Source organism: Scyliorhinus torazame, chromosome 18, assembly GCF_047496885.1.
Source record: "Scyliorhinus torazame isolate Kashiwa2021f chromosome 18, sScyTor2.1, whole genome shotgun sequence".
Lineage (NCBI taxonomy): Eukaryota > Metazoa > Chordata > Chondrichthyes > Carcharhiniformes > Scyliorhinidae > Scyliorhinus > Scyliorhinus torazame.
Genome location: NC_092724.1, coordinates 85,735,183 through 85,759,980, shown reverse-complemented (window position 1 = coordinate 85,759,980; position 24,798 = coordinate 85,735,183). Strand labels below are relative to the sequence as shown.

Sequence of the window (24,798 nt, the reverse complement as noted above, 5' to 3'; positions counted from 1 at the left end):
TGTTCTGTGTTTATTCTAGGATAGACTTTTTCTGATGGTTAGGTCTCTTCTCCCGTGTGTGAGGAAGGCGGCGGACTCGGCTTGAGTTATTTTCAGGCCACATTTGGTGTACTTGGTTCTAGAGTCGGGCCCCACTCAATGCCAACCCTGGAGGTTGGATGCAGCACTGTTAAGGAACAGGGGGTTCTGTGGGTGCATATCTACTGCCATTGTTATGTTCAAGCAGAATGAGTCTATCTCACCCCCCACGCTGTGGGGAGCCCGTAAGGCAGTTATTAGAGGGGAGATAATCTCCCATAAGGTGCTTCTGGATAGGTGGGGCTATCATTGAGGTCGGCCACCAGTACTTGTGTGATCCTATCCCAGAGCTGCTGGCGAGCAGGAAGAAGCTGCAGACACAGTTTGATGTGCTGTCTACAGGGGAGAAGGCCAGCTCTCTTTTAGCCCACCAGCTGAGGCAGCAGGCGGCTTCCCGGGAAATCATTCAGGATAGCAATTCGGCTGGCAAATTGGTCTCCGCCCCGGTCAAAGTTAATGCGCCGTTTGAGGCATTTTGCAAGAGTCTTTACAGGTCAGAGCCCCTGGAGGGGCGTTTGGACATGTTGATATTCTGAGATGGGTTGACCTTTTGGAATTGGAGAGGGAGAGATGGGAGGCTTTGGAGACCCTGTTAAACCCTCTGGAGATGTTAAAAGGTATTGGATTGATGTCAACGGGTAAAGCTGCCAGCCCCGATGGGTTCCCTATCGGGTTTTATAAGATGCTTGCAAGCCAGTTGACTCCATTGATGGTGGACACGGTCAATGATTCCTTACCCCAGGGTTCTATCTCTCTTGTACTGAAGAATGACAAGGACCCAAAGGAATGTGCGTCATATCGGCCCATATCGCTATTAAACATAGAAGCCAAACAACTGGCTAAAGTGTTGCACTGCAACTGGAGTCATGTGTCCTGGAGGTGATTGCGGAAAACCAGACTGGCTTCATTAAGAGTCGGCAAATGTCGGCCAATATTCGTCGGTTGTTAAATATTGTTCTTTCCCCCTCTCCTGTGCCCGAGCCAGATGTGATTGTATCCATGGATGCCGAGAAGAGTGGAGTGGGGGTACGTTTTTGAGATCCTTGGGAGGCTCTGTTTGGGGCAAGGATCATTTTGTGGGTTTGGTTATTGTATAGAGCTAGTGTCCACACTAATGCCCTCTTTTGTGGTACTTTTAATTCAATGGGGTACAAGACAGGGGAATTCACTGTCTTCGCTCTTGTTTGTTTTAGCAATTGAGCCTTTGGCCATTGCGTTGAGATTTTCCGATAAGTGGAAGGGGATAAGGTGGCGAGGGGAGGGGGTGGGTGGATCATAGGGTGTTTTTATACCCAGACGACCTGCTGCCTTACATCACGGATCCAGTCTCCACGATGGCTGAAATAATGAAGCTACTGAGGAGCTTTGGCTCCTTCTCGGGGTACAAACTTTCTGTCAACAACATGATTCTCACTTTCATTATCCACCTGACATCTGTCTAATGGACCCTTTTTCTGCTTCACCTTACACTCTGTCTCTTCCATCATCCAGGGATCTCTGGATTTGTTTTCCCCATTTTCCCCCTCGTGGGGATGTGCCTTGACTGTATCCGAACCATCTCTGCTTTAAAGGTGTGTTGTTCTCTGCCTTGCTCTAACCAGATGGCTTTAATGTGTAGTGTTGATCAGAGAGCGACTCTTGTAAACAAAAAAAACTAGTCATTTGCAGTCATCTCCCTCCAAAACAGGTATACCGTTTTGGATACAGTTGGGGGAGATGACTCACCAGGGGAAGGCAGTAGTAGCCAGGCTCATGGCACCGTGGCTGGCTCTGCTGCACAGAAGAGCGGGAAAAAGACTGGCAGGGCTATAGTCACAGGGGATTCAATCGTAAGGGGAGCAGACAGGCACTTCTGTGGTCGAAAACGACACTCCCGAATGGTATGTTGCCCCCTGGGTGCATGGGTCAGGGATGTCTCTGATCGGCTGCAGGACATACTGAAGGGGGAGGGTGAACAGGCAGTTGTCGTGGTGCATTTGGCACCAACGATATAGGTAAAAAACGGGATGAGGTCCTACAATCAGAATTTAGTGGGTTATGGGAGATAAGTTAAAAAGTAGGACCTCAAAGGTAGTAATCTCAGGATTGCTACCAGTGCCATGAGACAGTCAGAGTAGAAATTCAAGAATAGTCAGAATGAATATGTGGCTTCAGAGATGGTGCCGGCGGGAGGTGTTCAGATTTTTGGGACATTGGAACCGGTTCTGGGGGCGGTGGGACCATGACAAATCAGATGGTCTACACCTGGGCAGGACTGGAACCTTTGCTAATCACTGTTGGGGAGGTTTTAAACTAATTTGGCAGGGGAATGGGAACCAGATTAGGAAGTTAGAGGTCAGCAAAGAGGCAGCAACTAAAGCCAGTAAGGTACTAGATAATAAACTCATTGTGACTAAGGGGAAGAGTAGACAGGGAAGAGATGATGAACGCAAAGGGACAGATGGCATGAGGTGCATTTGTTTTAATGCGAGAAGTGTAGCAGGTAAGGCAGATGAACTTAGGGCTTGGATTAGTACCTGGGAATATCATGTTATTGGTATTACTGAGACTTGTTTAAGGGAAGGGCAAGATTGGCAAGTAAATATCCCAGGGTATAGATGCTTCAGGAGAGATAGAGAGGGAGGTAAAAGGGGTGGAGGAGTTGCATTACTGGTCAGAGATGATATCACAGCTGTGATTAAGGAGGGCACTATGGAGGATATGAGCACTGAGGCAATATAGGTAGAGCTAAGAAATAGGAAGGGTGCAGTAACATTGTTGGGACTTTATTACAGGCCTCCCAAAAGCGAGCGTGAAGTAGAGGTACAAATATGTAGACATTAGAACATAAGAACATAAGAACTAGGAGCAGAAGTAGGCCATCTGGCCCCTCGAGCCTGCTCCGCCATTCAATGAGATCATGGCTGATCTTTTGTGGACTCAGCTCCACTTTCCGGCCCGAACACCATAACCCTTAATCCCTTTATTCTTCAAAAAACGATCTATCTTTATCTTAAAAACATTTAATGAAGAAGCCTCTACTGCTTCACTGGGCAAGGAATTCCATAGATTCACAACCCTTTGGGTGAAGAGGTTCCTCCTAAACTCAGTCATAAATCTACTTCCCCTTATTTTGAGGCTGTGCCCCCTAGTTCTGCTTTCACCCGCCAGTGGAAACAACCTGCCCGAATCTATCCTATCTATTCCCTTCATAATTTTATATGTTTCTATAAGATCCCCCCTCATCCTTCTAAATTCCAACGAGTACAGTCCCAGTCTACTCAACCTCTCCTCGTAATCCAACCCCTTCAGCTCTGGGATTAACCTAGTGAATCTCCTCTGCACACCCTCCAGCGCCAGTACGTCCTTTCTCAAGTAAGGAGACCAAAACTGAACACAATACTCCAGGTGTGGCCTCACTAACACCTTATACAATTGCAGCATAACCTCCCTAGTCTTAAACTCCATCCCGCTAGCAATTAAGGACAAAATTCTATTTGCCTTCTTAATCACCGGTTGCACCTGTAAACCAATGTTTTGCGACTCATGCACTAGCACACCCAGGACTCTCTGCACAGCAGCATGTTTTAATATGATAGCTCTACCCCAATTAAATATTTTTAACCTACTTCCGGTGGTGGCATGTAGACGGGACGTCGCACCTTGGGTGGCTCCTGCTTGAGGCATATTTGTAGGAGTTTTAATGTCCAGTCCTGGGGGCAATTTGTGAATGATTGGGTGTAAGAAGGTATAAAGAAGCCAAAAAATGTCAAAGAGTCAAAGGAAAACAGCAGTGAAGAAGGGAGAGAGTGAGGGTTAACCGTCGAGTGAGAGGGCCAGCCCAAGGGCTGGCAAGATGGCGGAGGCTTGGTTGCTGGGTGGCGCTGCACTGCTTACAGCAGAGAAGATGACTGAGGTGATGTCCTTGGAGCTGGAGAAGCAGTTTGCGAAACATATGGAGGTGCTGAGAAAGGAGATGGTGGTGGCATTGAAGGTGTTGGTGGAGGAGGCCATTGCCCCGGTGAGGGTGACTGTGGTGAAGACATCGGCCGAGGTGAGGGAGCATGGCAAGAAGATGAAGGGAGTGGAGGAGGCCATGTCGCAGCACAGTGATCAGTTCACCTCGATGGGGGAGGAGCTGCAGAGGGTGGTCGAGGCCCATAAGGGGCTGCGAGCAAAGTTGGAGGACTTGAAGAACCACTCGAGGTGGCATAATTTGAGGATTATGGGCCTGCCCGAGGGAGTGGAGGGCTCGAGGTCGACGGAGTATTTCGCCAAGATGTTGGCGGAGCTGATGGGGAAGGGAGAGGAACCCTCTCGACATGAACTGGACCGAGCTCATCGGTCACTGAGGCCTAAGCCGAAGTTGAAAGAGCCGCCAAGTGCAGTGATCATCTGTTTTCACAAGTACTACATGAAGGAGAAGGTCTTGAACTGGACAAAACAGAAGCGGGAGATGCAGTGGGCTGGTGCTGGTGTTTGCATTTATCAGGACTTGACGGTGGAACTGACAAAGAGGCGAGCGGCTTTTGGCCGAGTGAAGCCGGCGTTGTACAACAACGGGGTGTGGTTTGGAGTGGTGTATCTAACGAAGCTGAGAGTGACCTACACCTCCAGACTTCTATTTGAGAAGGTGGAGGCTTGGGAGGCTTTTGTGAAGGTAGAAGGTTTGGGGCAGAAGTGAAGAATGGGACTGAAGAGGTGTTGTGGACTGTGGAAGGGGAGTTGGGAGAGTGTATATATGTAGTTTTGTAGAGGTTAAGTTTTTTATTGCTGTTCTTTGTAGCAACAGTTTTTTCTGACATGTGTATGTTTGATTGTTTTTCCTGGGGCTGGGCTGGAGGGGAGGGAAAGCCTGAGGAGGGGCCCCCGCACTAGCAAACAATGAAATGTATCCCACATCGGCCCAGGCTGCCATGGCACAGAAACTCCAGGCATGAGTTTGTCAACAGGGAGATGGTGATGACTCAGAGTCTGACTCCCACCATGCTAACCCCTTTACGACCCTTTTAGCAATGGAACCCTGAGGTGTCCAGATGATGAGAGAAAGGTACAGATTGAGATTTACGGTGTCCTATTCCCTGATGGAGCCTGCCCACTTTCTTTCTTTACTTTGTTATTTTTAAAAAATTAAATGTTGAATGTTTGTCTCTTGCACGACTTTTTGTGTCGATCTCACCAAATTTCTTGATACAGTTTATTCTTTCGGTCTCATGCTAAATTTCTTGATGCAGTCATAACTACTCTTTTGACGCCACATGGTAGTTAAAGGAACAAGTTTGTCGGAAGTCCATAGATATTCAAATTCTTTCTGTTCTTGTAAGGTCACCCAGGCAGTGGAGTAATGGCACTGATCCCTGCCCTGCCTGAGGACCCCCTATGTATTTGGTCAGCCAAGCTCGGGTAGTGGAGCAACGGCACTGATCACCACCCTACCCGGGGATTCCACCCATTCTTGCCCTGCCGCGGCTGATACGCACCCCATTCGGAAAGTTCTTTTCGAAACTCTTTTACTGTTCTTTTAAAATGTGGTTCAAAGAATGCACATTGCCACAGTTTTTTTGTTTGCTTTCCGGCGACCCTTTGGTTGCTAACCCCCACCTTTATATGTTCAAACACTTGGTTGAAACAAATTCGCTGCTAGGAAAAACTACCTCAACACTGGACGGAGAAATTGTCCGCCCACTCAGCGCATTGACCACAGGCTGCGAGATTGCTTGCACTGTGACAGAATTTCTTTCTCGGATGTCTTGTCTCCCAAATGGTTGGTTTAAAAAAAAATGAGGGAGTCACATATGGTGACAATTCTAAATGAGAAATTGATGTTAAGGAGAAACAGACAGACAAACGAGATATTAAACAATAAGGTAATAACAGATATTATGCTAGTACCCCCAGGAATATACAAATATACCAGGAGACAGAGGAAGACAAAGACAAAATGAAGACGGACCTGATGACCTGCATCATGATTGTCGTTGGATCACTACAGTTGCGCGCGTTATCAGCCCCTATATCCTTCACCACACAGGCTCTAAACATGACCACCCAACACGATACCCCTAGCCTACACTACACCACACATAGACACAGCCACATGGTGCGAAAACATCATAAAGTGGTATTCCCTTTCTTACACGGTAGAAGCCCTATTGATTATAGCAATACTTTGCAGTGTCGTCCAGACACTTAGACTTCGGAAATGACGAAGGAGAGCCTCCCGCCCCCCAGTATACACACTCGGAGCCCCTTTTCTCGGACTTCACAGACCCCGCACTCTTTTTGAAGGCTAATACATTCCGCAGTTTTCAAGACAAATTACTTTCTCTGTAAATGGCATAAGTGTTAAGTAGGAATGTGATGCTGCTATTGTTTATTTTGTACTGTAATACAAGTTCTTTTGGTTATTAGCTAGCAGCATAAGTGTAGTTTAGGTAAGGACAGTTAGAGGTTTCCCTTTGTGTAAAGAAGTTGAAATGTATGATTGAATGTTATAGTGCCCCCTTAGAATTTTTATACATGTATGATGTATTAAAAACTTAGGTAAATGTTCCAATCCATAGGACACAGTAGGATAGAACCTGTCCTTGATTAAGGGTACCCGGCACATCAGAGAACAGTAAAAGATTCAGTAGTGTGATCCTTCACGCTTCGCATTTAGGATCAAGAGGACGGACTGTAGCCATCTGGGATGGCCACTTACAACAAGAAACATGGACGTTCGCAAAGCCTAAAGGGAAATATGGCCAATGTAAGATTCAGGCAGGCACAGACCCTGAATGTATATTTGTGAACAGAGAATCCAGACAGCATCAAAACCCCCAACCAATTAGCATTTAATGGCCCATCTCCGTAAGACAAAGGATTGATACTCAGGTGATCGATACAAGCCCAGACATTTCGGCGCCACTCCCTTTACTCAGGAAGCATGAACAGCAAGGTCAATGACACGCCCAGCCATCAAGGCACCCGCCCCTTTATTGGCTCAGATCGAAGGCAGTGATCGAGAACTGCCCAATTAATTGGGTCCAAATCCTAAGGACCGCTGAGACACTGCCATGTGTTCGATCTCTTGGACCTGGCGCTCCGGCAACATCTATCTCCAACTGTAGCACCACGACCAGAATCAAGTCCAAGTTCAATGCTCGCTACCAGATGGATACTAGATGAACCGCAGTTACTTCTCCAGATCCAGATTTGAACAAAGGTCACTGTTTCTCTGACCTAAGCCGGGTGCCTGAAGTTAAGTACAGGCTGTCATAGTGTTAGGGGTAATTTAGCTCGTAGTGTTTATGTTGCATGTATAAGTTAATCTTGTGTGTAAATAAAGTATTATTGAGCTTGAACTAACTAACTGGTTGTTGGGTCTTTGATCGATATCCGGTTGAACATTGTGGTGGTATCATTTGATACCTGGCGACTCTGAAAGCAATATAATATCCATATCTAGACAAAAGAAGGGCAACCTTATTGACTGCCATATTTATAGCGAGTAAATATAGCAACAATGTTAACAATGGATAGGAGCGGGTCAGGCTCAGTGGGCAGGACCCGGAGTTATGATGATGCTGGATAGGAAAGCGGGGGGGGGGGGGGGGGCTTAGGAAGGGCTGGGTTAATCAGGTGTTCCACTCGGGTTTTGATGGTAGGGCTTGGGGGGTGGGGGGGGGGGGGGGGGGGGGGGGGGTGGGGGGGGGGGGGTGGGGGGGGAGGGGTTGCGGTCCTGGTCAGTAAAAGAGCGTGGTTCCAAGTGGAGAACGTGGTGGCGGATCAGGGAGGTAGGATGTGATACTGACAGGGGCATTGGAGGGGAGGTTGGTGGTGTTGGTAAGCATGTATGGTCCCAACTGGGATGATGCAGGGTTTGTAAAGAAGGTGTGTGGGGCCATCCCCGACTTGGATTCACATGAATTGATAGTGGGTGGAGACTGGAATATGGTGCAGGAGCCAAGATTCGACAGGTCACCGCTGCGATCGCTTACCCAGTCGGGGGAGGGGGGGAGGGAGGCATGGCTGGGCTAATGGCGGAAATGGGAGGAATGGAATCTTGGAGGCTTTTGCACCCGGGGAGCAGGAATATTCATTTTTCTCTTCAGTTCATAAGGTCCATTCGTCGATAGATTTTTTTTGTGGCGGGGAAGGCGCTGTTGGCCGGGGTCAAGGAATATTCGGCAATTGCGATATCGGATCATCCGCCGCATTGGGTGGACATGGTTTTGGAGAAGGGGGCGGTGCAGAGACCGGGGTGGAGGTTAGATGTGGGGCTGTTGGGAGACCGAGGGTTTTGTGATAAGATTGGGAAAGCAATTGAGGAATACGTGGGGTTTAAATGTACGGGGGAGGTTTCGCAGGCGGTTGTATGGGAAGCTTTGAAGGCGGAGGGGGAAGGTGATATCGTTTAAGGCAAAGGTGGATAAGGAGGAGAGGGTGGAGCGCCAAAGGCCGATAGACGAGATGTTGGAGGTAGACAGGAGGTATGCCGAGGATGTGGATCCAGCACTGTTGGAAAAGAGGAAGGAGTGGTAGGTGCATTTTGACTGGCTGTCCCCAAGGAAGGCGGTGCGCCAATTTAGGCAGGCGAGGGGAGCGGTCTACAAGTATGGAGAGAAGGCAAGGCTTATGCTGGCAGGCCAATTCGGGGGGAGGCAGAGACGAGGGAAATTGTTCAAGTTCAGGATGGGACAGGGAAGCTAGTGGTGGCTCCGGGCCAGATTAATACGGTGTTTGAGGAGTTTTATGAGAAGTTGTATAGGTTGGAAACACCGAGGGAGGATCGGTGGATCCGGGAATTCCTAGATGATTTGGAATATCCGAGGTTGGGGGAGGGGGATAGGACTACATTGGAGGAGGCGATAGGATAGCAGGAGATAAAGGATGTGATTGGGAGGATGCAATCTGGGACGGTAGCAGGGCCGGATGGGTTTCCGGTGGAGTACTATAAGAAATTTAGGGATATGTTGGCGCCGCTGTTTGAGGAGGCGTTAGGAATGAGGGTTTTGCCACAGACATCGATCTGCTTGTTGCTCAAGAAGGATAAGGATCTGAAAGAGTGTGGGTCGTGTAGGCCCATATCACTCTTGAATGTGAATACATAGGTGTTGACGAAGGTGTTGGCAGGTAGGTTGGAAGAGTGCTTCCCGAAGGTGATAGGGGAAGATCAGATGGGGATTATGAAAAAGAGGCAGCTCTTTTCGAACATTAAGAGGGTATTGAATGTAGTTATGGCACCGGTGGAGGGGAGGGAGACAGAGGTGGTGGTGGCATTGAATACCGAGAAGGTGCTTGATCGAGTAGAGTGGGTGTATTTGATAGCGGTTTTGAAGTGGCTTGGGATTGGGCCGCGATTTGTGGAGTGGGTAAGATTACTATACAGGGAGCCGAGGGCGAGTGTCCGCACGAATAGTATGAATTCAGGGTATTTTGCCCTTCACCTTTGGCCATCGCGTTGAAGAGTTTGGGGGTGTGAGGGGGATAGTGCATGGGGGATGGAGCATAGGGTACCTTTGTATGCAGGTGACTTGCTATTGTGTCTGTCGGAATCGAGTGCGTCGATGGGTGGTATATTGGAGCTGCTTCGAGTGTTTGGATCTTTTTCGGGGTATAAGCTAAATTTGGACAAAAGTGAATATTTTGTGGTGTCCGATCGGGGGTGGGGGCAGGGATAGGGGGATTGCCATTCCGTAGGGCGGTGACCCACTTTAGAAACCTGGGGGTGCAGGTGGTACGGGATTGAGGGGGGCTCAATACTTATAATATAAGTATAATATAAAGTTTGGTGGGAAGGGTGAAGATGGATTTGGCAATGTAGAATGGTCTTCGTCTGTCGCTGGCAGGTCGGATACAGGCGATTAAGGTGAATGTGTTGCCGCAGTTTTTGTTAATTTTTCAGTTCCTGCCGATCTTTTTGCCAAAAGCGTTTTTTAAGGAAGTAGAAAAGATGATTACCTCGTTTATATGGGGTGGGGGGGAAGGTGGCTAGGATTAGGAAGGTGCTGTTGCAGAGAGGACGGCAGTCAGGGGGCTTGGGTCTCCCAAATTTACTGTATTATTACTGGGCGGCGAATGCTGAGAAGGTGCGGCGCTGGGTGAGATGGGGGCGGGGGGGGACTCCTAGTGGGTTAGAATGAAGGAGTGTCTGTATAGGGGGTCGGGGCTGAGGGCTTTGGCAACACTGCCGCTCCCGATGGCCCCGGGGAAATATTCGGGGAGTCCGGTGATGGTGGCGATGTTGAAGATCTGGAGGCAGTTGCGCCAGCAACTGGGCGGGGTCAAGGGCAATGCCGATTCGGGGGAAATCATAAATTTAAGCCAGGGAAGTGGGATGGGAGGTTTTGGAGATGGGAGGAGAGGGGAGTTAGGGTATTAAAGGATTTGTTTCTGGGGGGCCGGCTTACGAGGCTGGAGGAGCTGGGGGAGAAATATGGGTTGGGGAAGGGGGAGATGTTTAGGTCTCTGCAGGTCCGAGATTTCTCTCGGAAGGAGGTACAGAGCTTTCCGGTTGCGCCGGCCTCCACACTGCTGGAAGAGGTGCTGACGACAGGGGAAATGGAGAAGGAGATGGTGTCGATGATTTATGGGGTGATTCTGGGGAATAGAAGGTATCGCTGGAGGGGATTAAGGCGAAGTGGGAGGAAGAGTTGGGGGACGGTATGGAGGAGGGGTTGTGGTGTAAGGTGCTCCGGAGGGTGAATGCGTCACCTTTGTGTGCAAGGTTGGGGCTGATACAGTTCAAGTTGGTGTATCGAGCGCACCTCACAAGAACGAGGAATAGCCAACTCTTTGAGGGGGTGGAGGATGTTTGTGAACGTTGTGGGGGGGCCCTTAAAATCACGGTCATATGTTTTGGTCCAGTCCAAAACTGGAGGGGTATTGGAGGGAGGTCTTTAGGGTAATCTCAAGGGTGGTGCATGTGAGACCCGAGAAAGTGAAGTTCGAGTTGAGGGGAAGTATGACCATAAGACCATAAGACATAGGAGCAGAGGTAGGCCACTTGGCCCATCGAGTCTGCTCTGCCATTCAATCATGGCTGATATGTTTCTCATCCCCATTCTCCTGCCTTCTCCCCATAACCCCTGATCCCCTTATTAATCCAGAACCTATCTATCTCTGCCTTAAAGGCATTCAGTGAATTGGCCTCCACAGCCTTCTGCGGCAAAGAGTTCCACAGATTCACCACCCTCTGGCAGAAAACATTCCTCCTCAGCTCTGAGATGGCATCCTCTGGCTCTAGTTTTTCCTACAAGTGGGAACATCCTCTCCACGTCCACCCTATCCAGGCCTCGCAGTATCTTGTACGTTTCAATAAGATCCCCTCTCATCCTTCTAAACTCCAACGTGTGCAGACCCAGAGTCCTCAAACGTTCCTCAGACGACAAGTTCTTCATTCCAGGGATCATTCTTGTGAACCTCCTCTGGACCCTTTCCAAAGCCAGCACAACCTTCCTTAGATATGGTGCCCAAAACTGCTCACAATACTCCAAATGGGGTCTGACCAGAGCCTTATTAAGCCTCAGAAGTACATCCCTAGTCTTGTATTCTAGAAGTATGGAAGGGTTCTACAACTCATGTATAAGTTATTGATGATTATGTATGTGTTGATGGTGGATTCCTGATTCATTTTCACTTGTGCTTTGTATTTAAATGTTGGGGGCTGTTTGGGGATGGGTGGGATAAAGGGATTGTTGTCTCGGGGAATGCCATTGTATTTATTATTGTCGATTATTTGTTGGTGGGTGTAAATTTGATGAAAATGTGAAAAAGGAGGAGGATAAAAATATTTTTAAAATATATATATATTTTTTAAAATCTAGATCGCACTTATGCAATAGCTAACCTAAATCTTATGATGTTATGATCACAATTTCCAACTGAAAATCTCCCAATTAAATCAAGCACTATTCCACTTTCGAGAAGCAGATAGAGATGGGCAATAAATGTTGACCTTTTCACCGATGCTCACATCTGGAGAATGAGTATGAATTTCAACGATGTAGGCTTACTCTTGATGGGCAGTGTTAGGAGAGGTCACATAAGAGAGCTGGATGTGTGGAACAGAGGCTCAGTAGGAATCACTGCACTCTGGAAAGAATGGGGAACAGTTATGGGTGAGTGAAGCAAGAGGAGCACCATAGATAATATCAGTTTAAAATGAGATTGCCTGTATTTTAGAAGAAATTACAGGAGATGAGTGCCCAAGGCGCTTAGAATCAATCTTAAGAGACTTTTACTGAATTTATTGACTTTCCAAAGGCCCTAATAACTGTTATGATTGAATTACACATCAATCCAGCTCCAACTAAGGGCAACAAGTGATATAATATAAATGGATGGAGTTAAAATACAGACCAGCTCTAATCTAATTGAATAGCAGAGCTGACTTGAGGGGCTGATTGGTCTCCTCCTGTTCCTGTGTAGATGGTAGCAAAGAAGGAACACCATGCCCCCTGACATCATTGTCCAGTTCAGTAACACAGGTCATCTTACCTCTATAAATAGCACCTCCCAGAACTTGTTCCAGAATTTGGATTGGCTCAGTGAGCTGTGACTAGCTAAGTGGCACCCTTTCACCGTGACGACAGTGTTCGCTGTGGCCAGGAGCAGGAAACCCAGACAGAACAGGACAAGTCTTTCCGAGCGAAGCAGCAAAAACCCTGCAAGACAAACAGGAACTGTAAATGTGGCACAGTCAACTCCCCCCACCCCAATGTGGCAGTCAACTCCCCCCACCCCAATGTGGCACAGTCAACCCCCCACCCCAATGTGGCAGTCAAACCCCCACCCCAATGTGGCACAGTCAAACCCCCACCCCAATGTGGCACAGTCAACTCCCCCCACCCCAATGTGGCAGTCAACTCCCCCCACCCCAATGTGGCACAGTCAACCCCCCACCCCAATGTGGCAGTCAAACCCCCACCCCAATGTGGCACAGTCAAACCCCCACCCCAATGTGGCACAGTCAACTCCCCCCACCCCAATGTGGCAGTCAACTCCCCCCCACCCCAATGTGGCACAGTCAACCCCCCACCCCAATGTGGCACAGTCAAACCCCCACCCCAATGTAGCACAGTTACCACCCCCACCCCAATGTGGCACAGTCAGCTCCCCCTACCCCAATGTGGCACAGTCAAACCCCCACCCCAATGTGGCACAGTCAACACCCCCACCCCAATGTGGCACAGTCAAACCCCCACCCCAATGTGGCACAGTCAAACCCCCACCCCAATGTGGCACAGTTACCACCCCCACCCCAATGTGGCACAGTCAGCTCCCCCTACCCCAATGTGGCACAGTCAGCTCCCCCTACCCCAATGTGGCACAGTCAGCTCCCCCTACCCCAATGTGGCACAGTCAAACCCCCACCCCAATGTGGCACAGTCAACACCCCCACCCCAATGTGGCACAGTCAGCTCCCCCTACCCCAATGTGGCACAGTCAAACCCCCACCCCAATGTGGCACAGTCAAACCCCCACCCCAATGTGGCACAGTCAACACCCCACCCCAATGTGGCACAGTCAGCTCCCCCTACCCCAATGTGGCACAGTCAAACCCCCACCCCAATGTGACACAGTCAAACCCCCACCCCAATGTGGCAGTCAAACCCCCACCCCAATGTGGCACAGTCAAACCCCCACCCCAATGTGCCACAGTCAACAGCCCCACCCCAATGTGGCACAGTCAACACCCCCACCCCAATGTCGCACGGTCAGCTCCCCCTACCCCAATGTGGCACAATTAACACCCCCAATGTGGCACAGTCAACCCCCCACCCCAATGAAGCACAGACAATCCCCCCCACCCACCCCAATGTGGCACAGTCAAACCCCCACCCCAATGTGGCACAGTCAAACCCCCACCCCAATGTGGCACAGTCAACTCCCCCCACCCCAATGTGGCACAGTCAAACCCCACCCCAATGTGGCACAGTCAAACCCCCACCCCAATGTGGCACAGTCAAACCCCCACCCCAATGTAGCACAGTCAACCCCCCCACCCCAACGTGGCACAGTGAATCCCCACCACCCACCCCAATGTGGCACAATCAATCCCCCCACCCCAATGAGGCACAGTCAACCCCCCACCCATCCCAGTGTGGCACAGTCAACCCCCCACCCCAATGTGGCACAGCCACCCCCCCTCACCCTAATGTGGCACAGTCAACCCCCCCCCCCACCCCAATATGGCACAGTCAACCCCCCCACCCCAATGTGGGACAGTCAACCCTCCACCCCAAAGTGGCAGTCAACTCCCCTACCCCAATGGGCAGTCAACTCCCCCCACCCCAATAGGCAGTCAACTCCCCCCACCCAAATAGGCAGTCAACTCCCTCCACCCCAATGTGGCAGTCAACTCCCCCCACCCCAATAGGCAGTCAACTCCCCCCACCCCAATAGGCAGTCAACTCCCCCCACCCCAATAGGCAGTCAACTCCCCCCACCCCAATGTGGCAGTCAACTCCCCCCACCCCAATAGGCAGTCAACTCCCCCCACCCCAATAGGCAGTCAACTCCCCCCACCCCAATGTAGCAGTCAACTCCCCCCACCCCAATGTAGCAGTCAACTCCCCCCACCCCAATAGGCAGTCAACTCCCCCCACCCAAATAGGCAATCAACTCCCCCACCCCAATGTGGCAGTCAACTCCCCCCACCCCAATAGGCAGTCAACTCCCCTCACCCCAATGTGGCAGTCAACTCACCCCACCCCAATGTGGCAGTCAACTCCCACCATCCCAATAGGCAGTCAACTCCCCCCACACCAATAGGCAGTCAACTCCCCCCACCCCAATGTGGCAGTCAACTCCCCCCACCCCAATAGGCAGTCAACTCCCCCCACCCCAATAGGCAGTCAACTCCCCCCACCCCAATGTAGCAGTCAACTCCCCCCACCCCAATGTAGCAGTCAACTCCCCCCACCCCAATAGGCAGTCAACTCCCCCCACCCAAATAGGCAGTCAACTCCCCCCACCCCAATGTGGCAGTCAACTCCCCCCACCCCAATAGGCAGTCAACTCCCCTCACCCCAATGTGGCAGTCAACTCCCCCCACCCCAATGTGGCAGTTAACTCCCCCCATCCCAATAGTCGGTCAACTCCCTCCACACCAATAGGCAGTCAACTCCCCCCACCCCAATAGGCAGTCAACTCCCCCCACCCCAATAGGCAGTCAACTCCCCCCACCCCAATGTGGCAGTCAACTCCCCCCATCCCAATAGGCAGTCAACTCCCCCCACACCAATAGGCAGTCAACTCCCCCCACCCCAATAGGCAGTCAACTCCCCCCACCCCAATAGGCAGTCAACTCCCCCCACCCCAATGTAGCAGTCAAGTCCCCCCACCCCAATAGGCAGTCAACTCCCCCCACCCCAATGTAGCAGTCAGCTCCCCTCACCACAATGTAGCAGTCAACTCCCCCCACCCCAATGTGGCAGTCAACCCCCCCCAGCCCAATGTGGCAGTCAACCCCGCCCCCCCCCAACACAATGTGGCACAGTCAACCCCCCCACCCCAATCATAGATTATCATAGAATTTACAGTGCAGAAGGAGGCCATTCGGCCCATCGAGTCTGCACTGGCTCTTGGAAAGAGCACCCTACCCATGGTCAACACCTCCATTCTATCCACATAACCCAGTAACCCCACCCAACACTAAGGGCAATTTTGGACACTAAGGACAATTTATCATGGCCAATCCACCTAACCTGCACATCTTTGGACTGTGGGAGGAAACCGGAGCACCCGGAGGAAACCCACGCACACACGGGGAGGATGTGCAGACTCCGCACAGACAGTGACCCAAGCCGGAATCGAACCTGGGACCCTGGAGCTGTGAAGCAATTGTGCTATCCACAATGCTACCGTGCTGCCCAATGTGGTACAATCAACCCCCCCCACCCCAATGTGGCACAGTCAACCCCCCCCAACCCAATGTGGCAGTCAACCCTGCCCCCCCCAGCTCAATGTGGCACAGTCAACCCCCCACCCCAATGTGGTACAATCAACCCCCCCCCCACCCCAATGTGGCACAGTCAACCCCCCCCACCCCAACAGAAAGGCAGTTCGAGGAGTATCACCCTAATGAGGTAGTATGGGTTGAAGTCAGAAATAGGAAAGGAGCAGTGACCTTGTTAGGAGTTTTCTATAGGCCCCCCAATAGTAGCAGAGATGTGGAGGAACAGATTGGGAAACAGATTTTGGAAAGGTGCAGAAGTCACAGGGTAATAGTCATGGGTGACTTTAACTTCCCAAATATTGAGTGGAAACTCTTTAGATCAAATAGTTTGGATGGGGTGGTGTTTGTGCAGTGTGTCCAGGAAGCTTTTCTAACACAGTATGTAGATTGTCCGACCAGAGGAGGGGCAATATTGGATTTAATACTTGGTAATGAACCAGGGCAAGTGATAGATTTGTTAGTGGGGGAGCATTTTGGAGATAGTGACCACAATTCTGTGACTTTCACTTTAGTAATGGAGAGGGATAGGTGCGTGCAACAGGGCAAGGTTTACAATTGGGGGAAGGGTAAATACGATGTTGTCAGACAAGAATTGAAGTGCATAAGTTGGGAACATAGGCTGTCAGGGAAGGACACAAGTGAAATGTGGAACTTGTTCAAGGAACAGGTACTACGTGTCCTTGATATGTATGTCCCTGTCAGGCAGGGAAGAGATGGTCGAGTGAGGGAACCATGGTTGACAAGAGAGGTTGAATGTCTTGTTTAGAGGAAAAAGGAGACTTATGGAAGGCTGAGGAAACAAGGTTCAGACAGGGCATTGGAGGGATACAAGATAGCCAGGAGGGAACTGAAGAAAGGGATTAGGAGAGCTAAGAGAGGGCATGAACAATCTTTGGCAGGTAGGATCAAGGAAAACCCCAAGGCCTTTTACACATATGTGAGAAATATGAGAATGACTAGAGCAAGGGTAGGTCTGATCAAGGACAGTAGCGGGAGATTGTGTATTGAGTCTGAAGTGATAGGAGAGGTCTTGAACGAGTACTTTTCTTTTGTATTTACAAATGAGAGGGGCGATATTGTTGGAGAGGACAGTGTGAAACAGACTGGTAAGCTCGAGGAAATACTTGTTAGAAAGGAAGATGTGTTGGGCATTTTGAAAAACTTGAGGATAGACAAGTCCCCCGGGCCTGACGGGATATATCCAAGGATTCTATGGGAAGCAAGAGATGAAATTGCAGAGCCGTTGGCAATGATCTTTTCGTCCTCACTGTCAACAGGGGTGGTACCAGGGGATTGGAGAGTGGCGAATGTCGTGCCCCTGTTCAAAAAAGGGACTAGGGATAACCCTGGGAATTACAGGCCAGTTAGTCTTACTTCGGTGGTAGGCAAAGTAATGGAAAGGGTACTGAAGGATAGGATTTCTGAGCATCTGGAAAGACACTGCTTGATTCGGGATAGTCAGCACGGATTTGTGAGGGGTAGGTCTTGCCTTACAAATCTTATTGAATTCTTTGAGGAGGTGACCAAGCATGTGGATGAAGGTAAAGCAGTGGATGTAGTGTACATGGATTTTAGTAAGGCATTTGATAAGGTTCCCCATGGTAGGCTTCTGCAGAAAGTAAGGAGGCATGGGATAGTGGGAAATTTGGCCAGTTGGATAACGAACTGGCTAACCGATAGAAGTCAGAGAGTGGTGGTGGATGGCAAATATTCAGCCTGGATCCCAGTTACCAGTGGCGTACCGCAGGGATCAGTTCTGGGTCCTCTGCTGTTTGTGATTTTCATTAATGACTTGGATGAGGGAGTTGAAGGGTGGGTCAGTAAATTTGCAGACGATACAAAGATTGGTGGAGTTGTGGATAGTAAGGAGGGCTGTTGTCGGCTGCAAAGAGACATAGATAGGATGCAGAGCTGGGCTGAGAAGTGGCAGATGGAGTTTAACCCTGAGAAGTGTGAGGTTGTCCATTTTGGAAGGACAAATATGAATGCGGAATACAGGATTAACGGTAGAGTTCTTGGCAATGTGGAGGAGCAGAGAGATCTTGGGGTCTATGTTCATACATCTTTGAAAGTTGCCACTCAAGTGGATAGAGCTGTGAAGAAGGCCTATGGTGTGCTCGCGTTCATTAACAGAGGGATTGAATTTAAGAGCCGTGAGGTGATGATGCAGCTGTACAAAACTTTGGTAAGGCCACATTTGGAGTACTGTGTACAGTTCTGGTCACCTCATTTTAGGAAGGATGTGGAAGCTTTGGAAAGGGTGCAAAGAAGATTTACCAGGATGTTACCTGGAATGGAGAGTAGGTCTTACGAGGAAAGGTTGAGGGTGCTAGGCCTTTTCTCATTAGAACGGAGAAGGATGAGGGGCGACTTGATAGAGGTTTATAAGATGATCAGGGGAATAGATAGACAGTCAGAGACATTTTCCCCGGGTGGAACAAACCATTACAAGGGGACATAAATTTAAGGTGAAAGGTGGAAGATATAGGAGGGATATCAGAGGTAGGTTCTTTACCCAGAGAGTTGTGGGGGCATGGAATGCACTGCCTGTGGATGTAGTTGAGTCGGAAACATTAGGGACCTTCAAGCAGCTATTGGATAGGTACATGGATTACGGTAAAATGATATAGTGTAGATTTATTTGTTCTTAAGGGCAGCACGGTAGCATTGTGGATAGCACAATTGCTTCACAGCTCCAGGGTCCCAGGTTCGATTCCGGCTTGGGTCACTGTCTGTGCGGAGTCTGCACGTCCTCCCCGTGTGTGCATGGGTTTCCTCCGGGTGCTCCGGTTTCCTCCCACAGTCCAAAGGTGTGCAGGGTAGGTGGATTGGCCATGATAAATTGCCCTTAGTGTCCAAAATTGCCCTTGGTGTTGGGTGGAGGTGTTGAGTTTGGGTAGGGTGCTCTTTCCAAGAGCCGGTGCAGACTCAGGGGGCCGAATGGCCTCCTTCTGCACTGTAAATCCAATGATAATCTATGATTAATCTAGGACAAAGGTTCGGCACAACATCGTGGGCCGAAGGGCCGGTTCTGCACTGTATTTTCTATGTTTTCTATGTTCTATGTTCAATGTGGTACAATCATCCCCCCACCCCAATGTGGCACAGTCAACCCCCCCCCCCCCAGCCCAATGTGGCAGTCAACCCTGCCCCCCCAGCACAATGTGGCACAGTCAACCCCCCCCCCACCCCAATGTGGTACAATCAACCCCCCACCCCAATGTGGTACAATCAACACCCAACCCAATCTATCGCCGTAGACCCGCAATTCTATTTCTATCAGAGCGCCCATCAAATTTCCTCACAAAATTATTGAATCATCTCCACTTCCACCATCCTCATGGGCAGCTTTTCCAAGCCATTACCACTTGCTGCGTAAAAAGATTTTTCCTCAAATTTCCCCCTGCACCTGATTAAATCTGTGTTCCCAGTCCTTGTGTCCTCGCCTGATGGGAACAGCTTTTCTTTGTCGATCTTATCAAAACATGTTATAATGCTGTCCACCTCAAGAAACTCCATCTGCCATCTCTCCGCCCAAGTCTCCAAACAATCTAAATCCTGCTGTATCCTCTGACAGTCCTCATCGCTATCCGCAATTCCACCCACCTTTGTATCGTCTGCAAACTTACTAATCAGACCAGTTACATTTTCCTCCAAATCATTTATATATACTACGAACAGCAAAGGTCCCACCACTGATCCCTGCGGAACACCACTAGTCACAGCCCTCCAATTAGAAAAGCACCCTTCCATTGCTACTCTCTGTCTTCTATGACCTAGCCAGTTCTGTATCCACCTTGCCAGCTCACCCCTGATCCCATGTGACGTCACCTTTCAGTCTACCATGAGGGACCTTGTCAAAGGCCTTACTGAAGTCCATATAGACAACATGCACTGCCCTACCTGCATCAATCATCTTTGTGACCTCTTCGAAAAACTCTATCAAGTTAGTGAGACATGACCTCCCTTTCACAAAACCATGCTACCTCTCACTAATACGTCCATTTGCTTCGAAATGGGAGTAGATCCTGTCTCGAAGAATTCTCTCCAGTAAATTCCTTACAACTGACGTAAGGCTCACCGGCCTGTAGTTTCCTGGATTATCCTTACTACCCTTCTTAAACAAAGGAACAACATTGGCTATTCTCCAGTCCACCGGGACGTCACCTGAAGACAGTGAGGATCCAAGATTTCTGTCAAGGCCTCAGCAATTTCCTCTCTAGCCTCCTTCAATATTCTGGGGGAGATCCCATTCAGCCCTGGGGACTTATCTACCGTAATATTTTTCAAGACGCCCAACACCTCGTCTTTCTGGATCTCAATGTGACCCAGGCTATCTACACACCCTTCTCCAGACTCAACATCCACCAATTCCTTCTCTTTGGTGAATACTGATGCAAAGTATTCATTTAGTACCTTGCCCATTTCCTCTGGCTCCACACATAGATTCCCTTGCCTATCCTTCAGTGGGCCAAACCTTTCCCTGGCTACCCTCTTGCTTTTTATGTATGTGTAAAAAGCCTTGGGATTTTCCTTAACCCTATTTGCCAATGACTTTTTGTGACCTCTTCTCGCCCTCCTGACTCCTTGCTTAAGTTCCTTCCTACTTTCCCTATATTCATTATATCATAATGGATCAATTAATTTATGGACTATCTGATAAAGATTTGAGGGAAGAACTTTCACAAAAAAAGTATCTAACTCTAGAAATCGCTATACAAAAATGCCTTGCTTATGAACAAAAACAAAATCAATACTTTGAGCCTTTATAAACAAGGAATCATTACCTAGAAAACAAAATCCATAAAGATGGCGTGAATACTCACCACGAGGCAGAGGCAGTGTTGAAACTGAAGAAGATGGATGTTCTGAGCAGCAGCCACCTTGTGCGTGTGCAGTCTGACCAGTCCGCACATGCGCACTTTCCTAAAAGACGCAAACCGGCAAAACAGTGTTTTGCCCATTGGGCGAGAAGCCACGCCTGCGCAGTTGCGAAAAGAGTGCACAGCAAAGGAGAATCGAATTGCACATGCGCAATCGATTCCTACGCTTTCCATCACGAGCGTCAGAAGACTCAGACCACGTCCACTTAAAGCAACACTGCACGAAAATTAAAAATAAGAGTTTTAAAGCTACAAACCCCAATTTTTTTACCTCGCAAGACAGAACAATGCCTGAACTTCAACAAGCAGTTGAAAATAACATCCGCAGAACCCTGGAACAAACAGTTTGCACCACCTAAAGCGAGGAGCACAATGACAAATCCGAAACAAAAGAAGATGATTTGTACATTGAACATGAAGAGGACAATAACAAATCCGAAACAAAAAGAGATGATTTGTATATTGAAGAATACTACTCAGACATGGCTGAGTTATTTGGATATGATGATCGTAGCAACAGCAACATGGTTGAAAAGCTCAATACAACTCTACTCATGGTAGATGAATCCAATACCATGATGGAATGGCAGATCGTTGATACATTGGATGACAGCAACCTGTCAATCAGCCAAGAAGAAAACAACGCCACACAGCGAGTACTGACCGACTCCGTTGAGAGAGCGCTGATCGTCTCCACAGAGAGAACACTGCACGACTCCACAGACAGCGATGAAAGACTCCACAGAGAGAGCGATGGAAGCCTCCTCCGAGAGATCGTTGAGACTCCACAATGGAAGCAATTAAAGACTCCAGAGCGACAACCATGCATGAAGAAGACTATGAAGGTCTATCCACCTTATTTGAGCCACCAGAAGAAGTCTACCCAGCTCATTTAACCAACAAGAAGACAATGAATGTCTACCCACTGTATGTGAGACAAGTGACAATGTGATCACAATCGACATGCAAGATTACAGCGAGACTGATGGATCTCAGCTCACCTGCACAGAAGCACTCAACAATCAAATTAAAACTACTCATGAGCCCAGTGAAACCACATCAATTAAAACCTCATTTACTCTAAACTACCCACAAGAAAATGAAATCTTGAAGATTTTGACTCCAGAAGAGGAGCACCAAGAGATCACAGATGAAGCCGATCAACCAATGACTCAACCAAGGAATCAAAGAGGAATCAAATCAACGTCAAATGACTGATATCACCTGGATCAATGGAACATCAGATCATTCTCACAAACCTCAAGTCGAAACACTCAATGAACCGTCAGATACCACAAAGGACACTGATGCCAATAACTTTGAGAATGACTCAAATTATCCACAAGGAACAGTCGTTGAGCACAATAAGAACAACAAAAACTATAACACGAAGCACAACAAAGACAACAACAGAAACAACAAGCACAGCAGAAACAACAAGCACGAATAAAACAACAACAAGAACAACAACAAAAACAACAAAGACAGAAATGACAGAAACAACAAAAACAACAATAATGAAACAATGACTGGTACAAAATGATACAATTCTGCGCATGAAGGACAATGTAGCAGCATAGTCCAAAACTATGGCAAGAGTACAAACATAACATGGCATGACAATGAATCTCGTGAATTCATATCTGCCCCACAACAAACAAGCAAACCAGCTTTCAAGGCAGATGACATACAGAATCAATACCGCAAGCACAGGAAAAAGTCCAGGTCAGACAATAAAGATGGAACACAGAATCGCTACCACAAGCATAGAAACAAAGTCAAAATCAGACAACAAAGTGATTCAACCATTTGAACACCTCATGATGACTTGTTGGGACTGAACCACAAGCAAACAAAAAAAACCCTAATAGACTAAATGTATTAACATTTAACTGATTAACTCATTGATTTTATGTAATGCATTTGCAAACTGCATCCATTATGTTTGTTCCATTTTCTTTACAACATACAGAAAATATGTAACACAAGAAAAAAAGGGGGATGTAGTGATCTCTGTATGTGCATGTACATAAAGGGTTAATGCATAATCAGTAGCACCAGAAGATCACTAGAGGGCCGGACCAACAGGGGTATAAAAGCAACCGCATTGTGCCTCTCTCCCTCTCTTTTGGATGTACTGTGACCAGGACAGGGGTATCAGATTAGCTCAGATGGTTAGTGTAGTTACGCATAGTTACTGTAGTTAGATTTTGTTGACCTTATCATTAGTATCAATGTTAAAGTAAAGAACTCACGCAATTATTGTTATAGTTACTCAATAAACCTTTTGTTACTACTGGATGAGTCCGGGTCTTCTTCATCGAGATTCAGAAGACCTCATCAGCAACCAAGGTTTGAGTAACACATATTACACTCCATAGTATATTAAAACAGACAAAGAAGTGTAATAAAAAATGATACAGGTGTGTAATAAAAGACAATCTGAAACATTGCATGTGGATTTTCGGCGGGAAATGGCCCACCATTGTGATGGGATACTAAAATATTTTCAGTTCATTGAGGGACCTGTACCAACTGCATCGGCCAGCGCAATGGGCACAATGTTTTGCCTTTGAAAAAAAGTGTAATCTCTGTGGCAAGTGAAACCTCTTTGCCAAATGGTGCAGATTCCCTGCGTACAGGGAAATATCAGCTTCCACAATGTGTCCCAAAATCTCAAACCATTCCTCGGACCAGGGATTGCTTCTCCTTAGGGTTCATTTGACTTGGTCCAGAAGTCCACGCTGTGCATCCTAAGGCCCAGGAGATGACATGGTACAGTGATGTTTTTCACCGTCAGACAATCGCCAAACTACCTGTGATATACCTTATGAGATTCAATGGCTCGGATACCACTTACAATGAAGCAAAAAATGATCAAGAATAACATTGAATGACAGAAATGGAAGATGCCGTGGTGAAAAAGGATGGCACGGTCAGGGTATCATAGAATTTACATAGAATTTACAGTGCCATTCGGCCCATCGAGTCTGCACCGGCTCTTGGAAAGAGCACCCTACCCAAGGTCAACACCTCTACCCTATCCCCATAACCTAGTAACCCCACCCAACACTAAGGGCAATTTTGGACACTAAGGGCAATTTATCATGGCCAATCCACCTAACCTGCACATCTTTGGACTGTGGGAGGAAACCGGAGCACCCGGAGGAAACCCACGCACACACGGAGAGAACGTGCAGACTCCGCACAGACAGTGACCCAGCGGGGAATCGAACCTGGGACCCTGGAGCTGTGAAGCAATTATGCTATCCACAATGCTACCGTGCTGCCCTATGTATCAACCCTGTACATCAGACCACATCACCCCATGAAGACAGGTCATCACAGGATACCGCAAGCAAGAGTATTTAGTGTGTTATTTAGTGCATCTTCATCATGTCCTAAATAAAGTCAGGAATCTCAATCTGAAGCTCAGCCCTACACAATGCCAGTTCAGGGTCAGCATGTGGTTCACCTGCTGACAGGCGGCAGTGTAAAGCTTGGTCCAGAGAAGACTGCAGCCGTATGCCACATGGACATTCTGCTCGATTAGCACGTCTTACAAGGTTTCCTGAGTATGACAGACTCCCTCTCAAAATGCATTCCTTGCTATAGTGAAATCACTGGACCACTTTGTCAACTCCTACAACAGGATGTTGAATGTCGTTGGCACCACACAGGGTCCTTCAACAGACTCAATAAATCATTGGCATCTCCACCAGTTTTACAACACTTCAATGTCCAAGCTCCTGTCCTAATCTCAGCAGGTCTGTCACAGCACAGACTTAGTGCAACGTGCAGACAAAATAGTGGCCGAACAACGTTTTCCTCAAGGGCACTCACCTACATAGAAGCCCGGTCTGCACAAATCAATAAACAGCTCCTTGCCCTGGTATTTCCATGTGAAAAATT

At 48.4% G+C, this 24,798-nt stretch overlaps 1 protein-coding gene across 1 annotated transcript in view; it reads right to left on the bottom strand.

The window, feature by feature from the left end:
• Positions 1-24,798, bottom strand: part of fads6 (fatty acid desaturase 6) — a 1,169,976-nt gene that overhangs the window by 1,130,617 nt on the left and 14,561 nt on the right. The window contains exon 2 of the mRNA XM_072482983.1: positions 12,541-12,707. Coding sequence (XP_072339084.1) covers positions 12,541-12,707 — 167 coding nt within the window. The remainder of the gene's footprint in view (positions 1-12,540; positions 12,708-24,798) is intronic.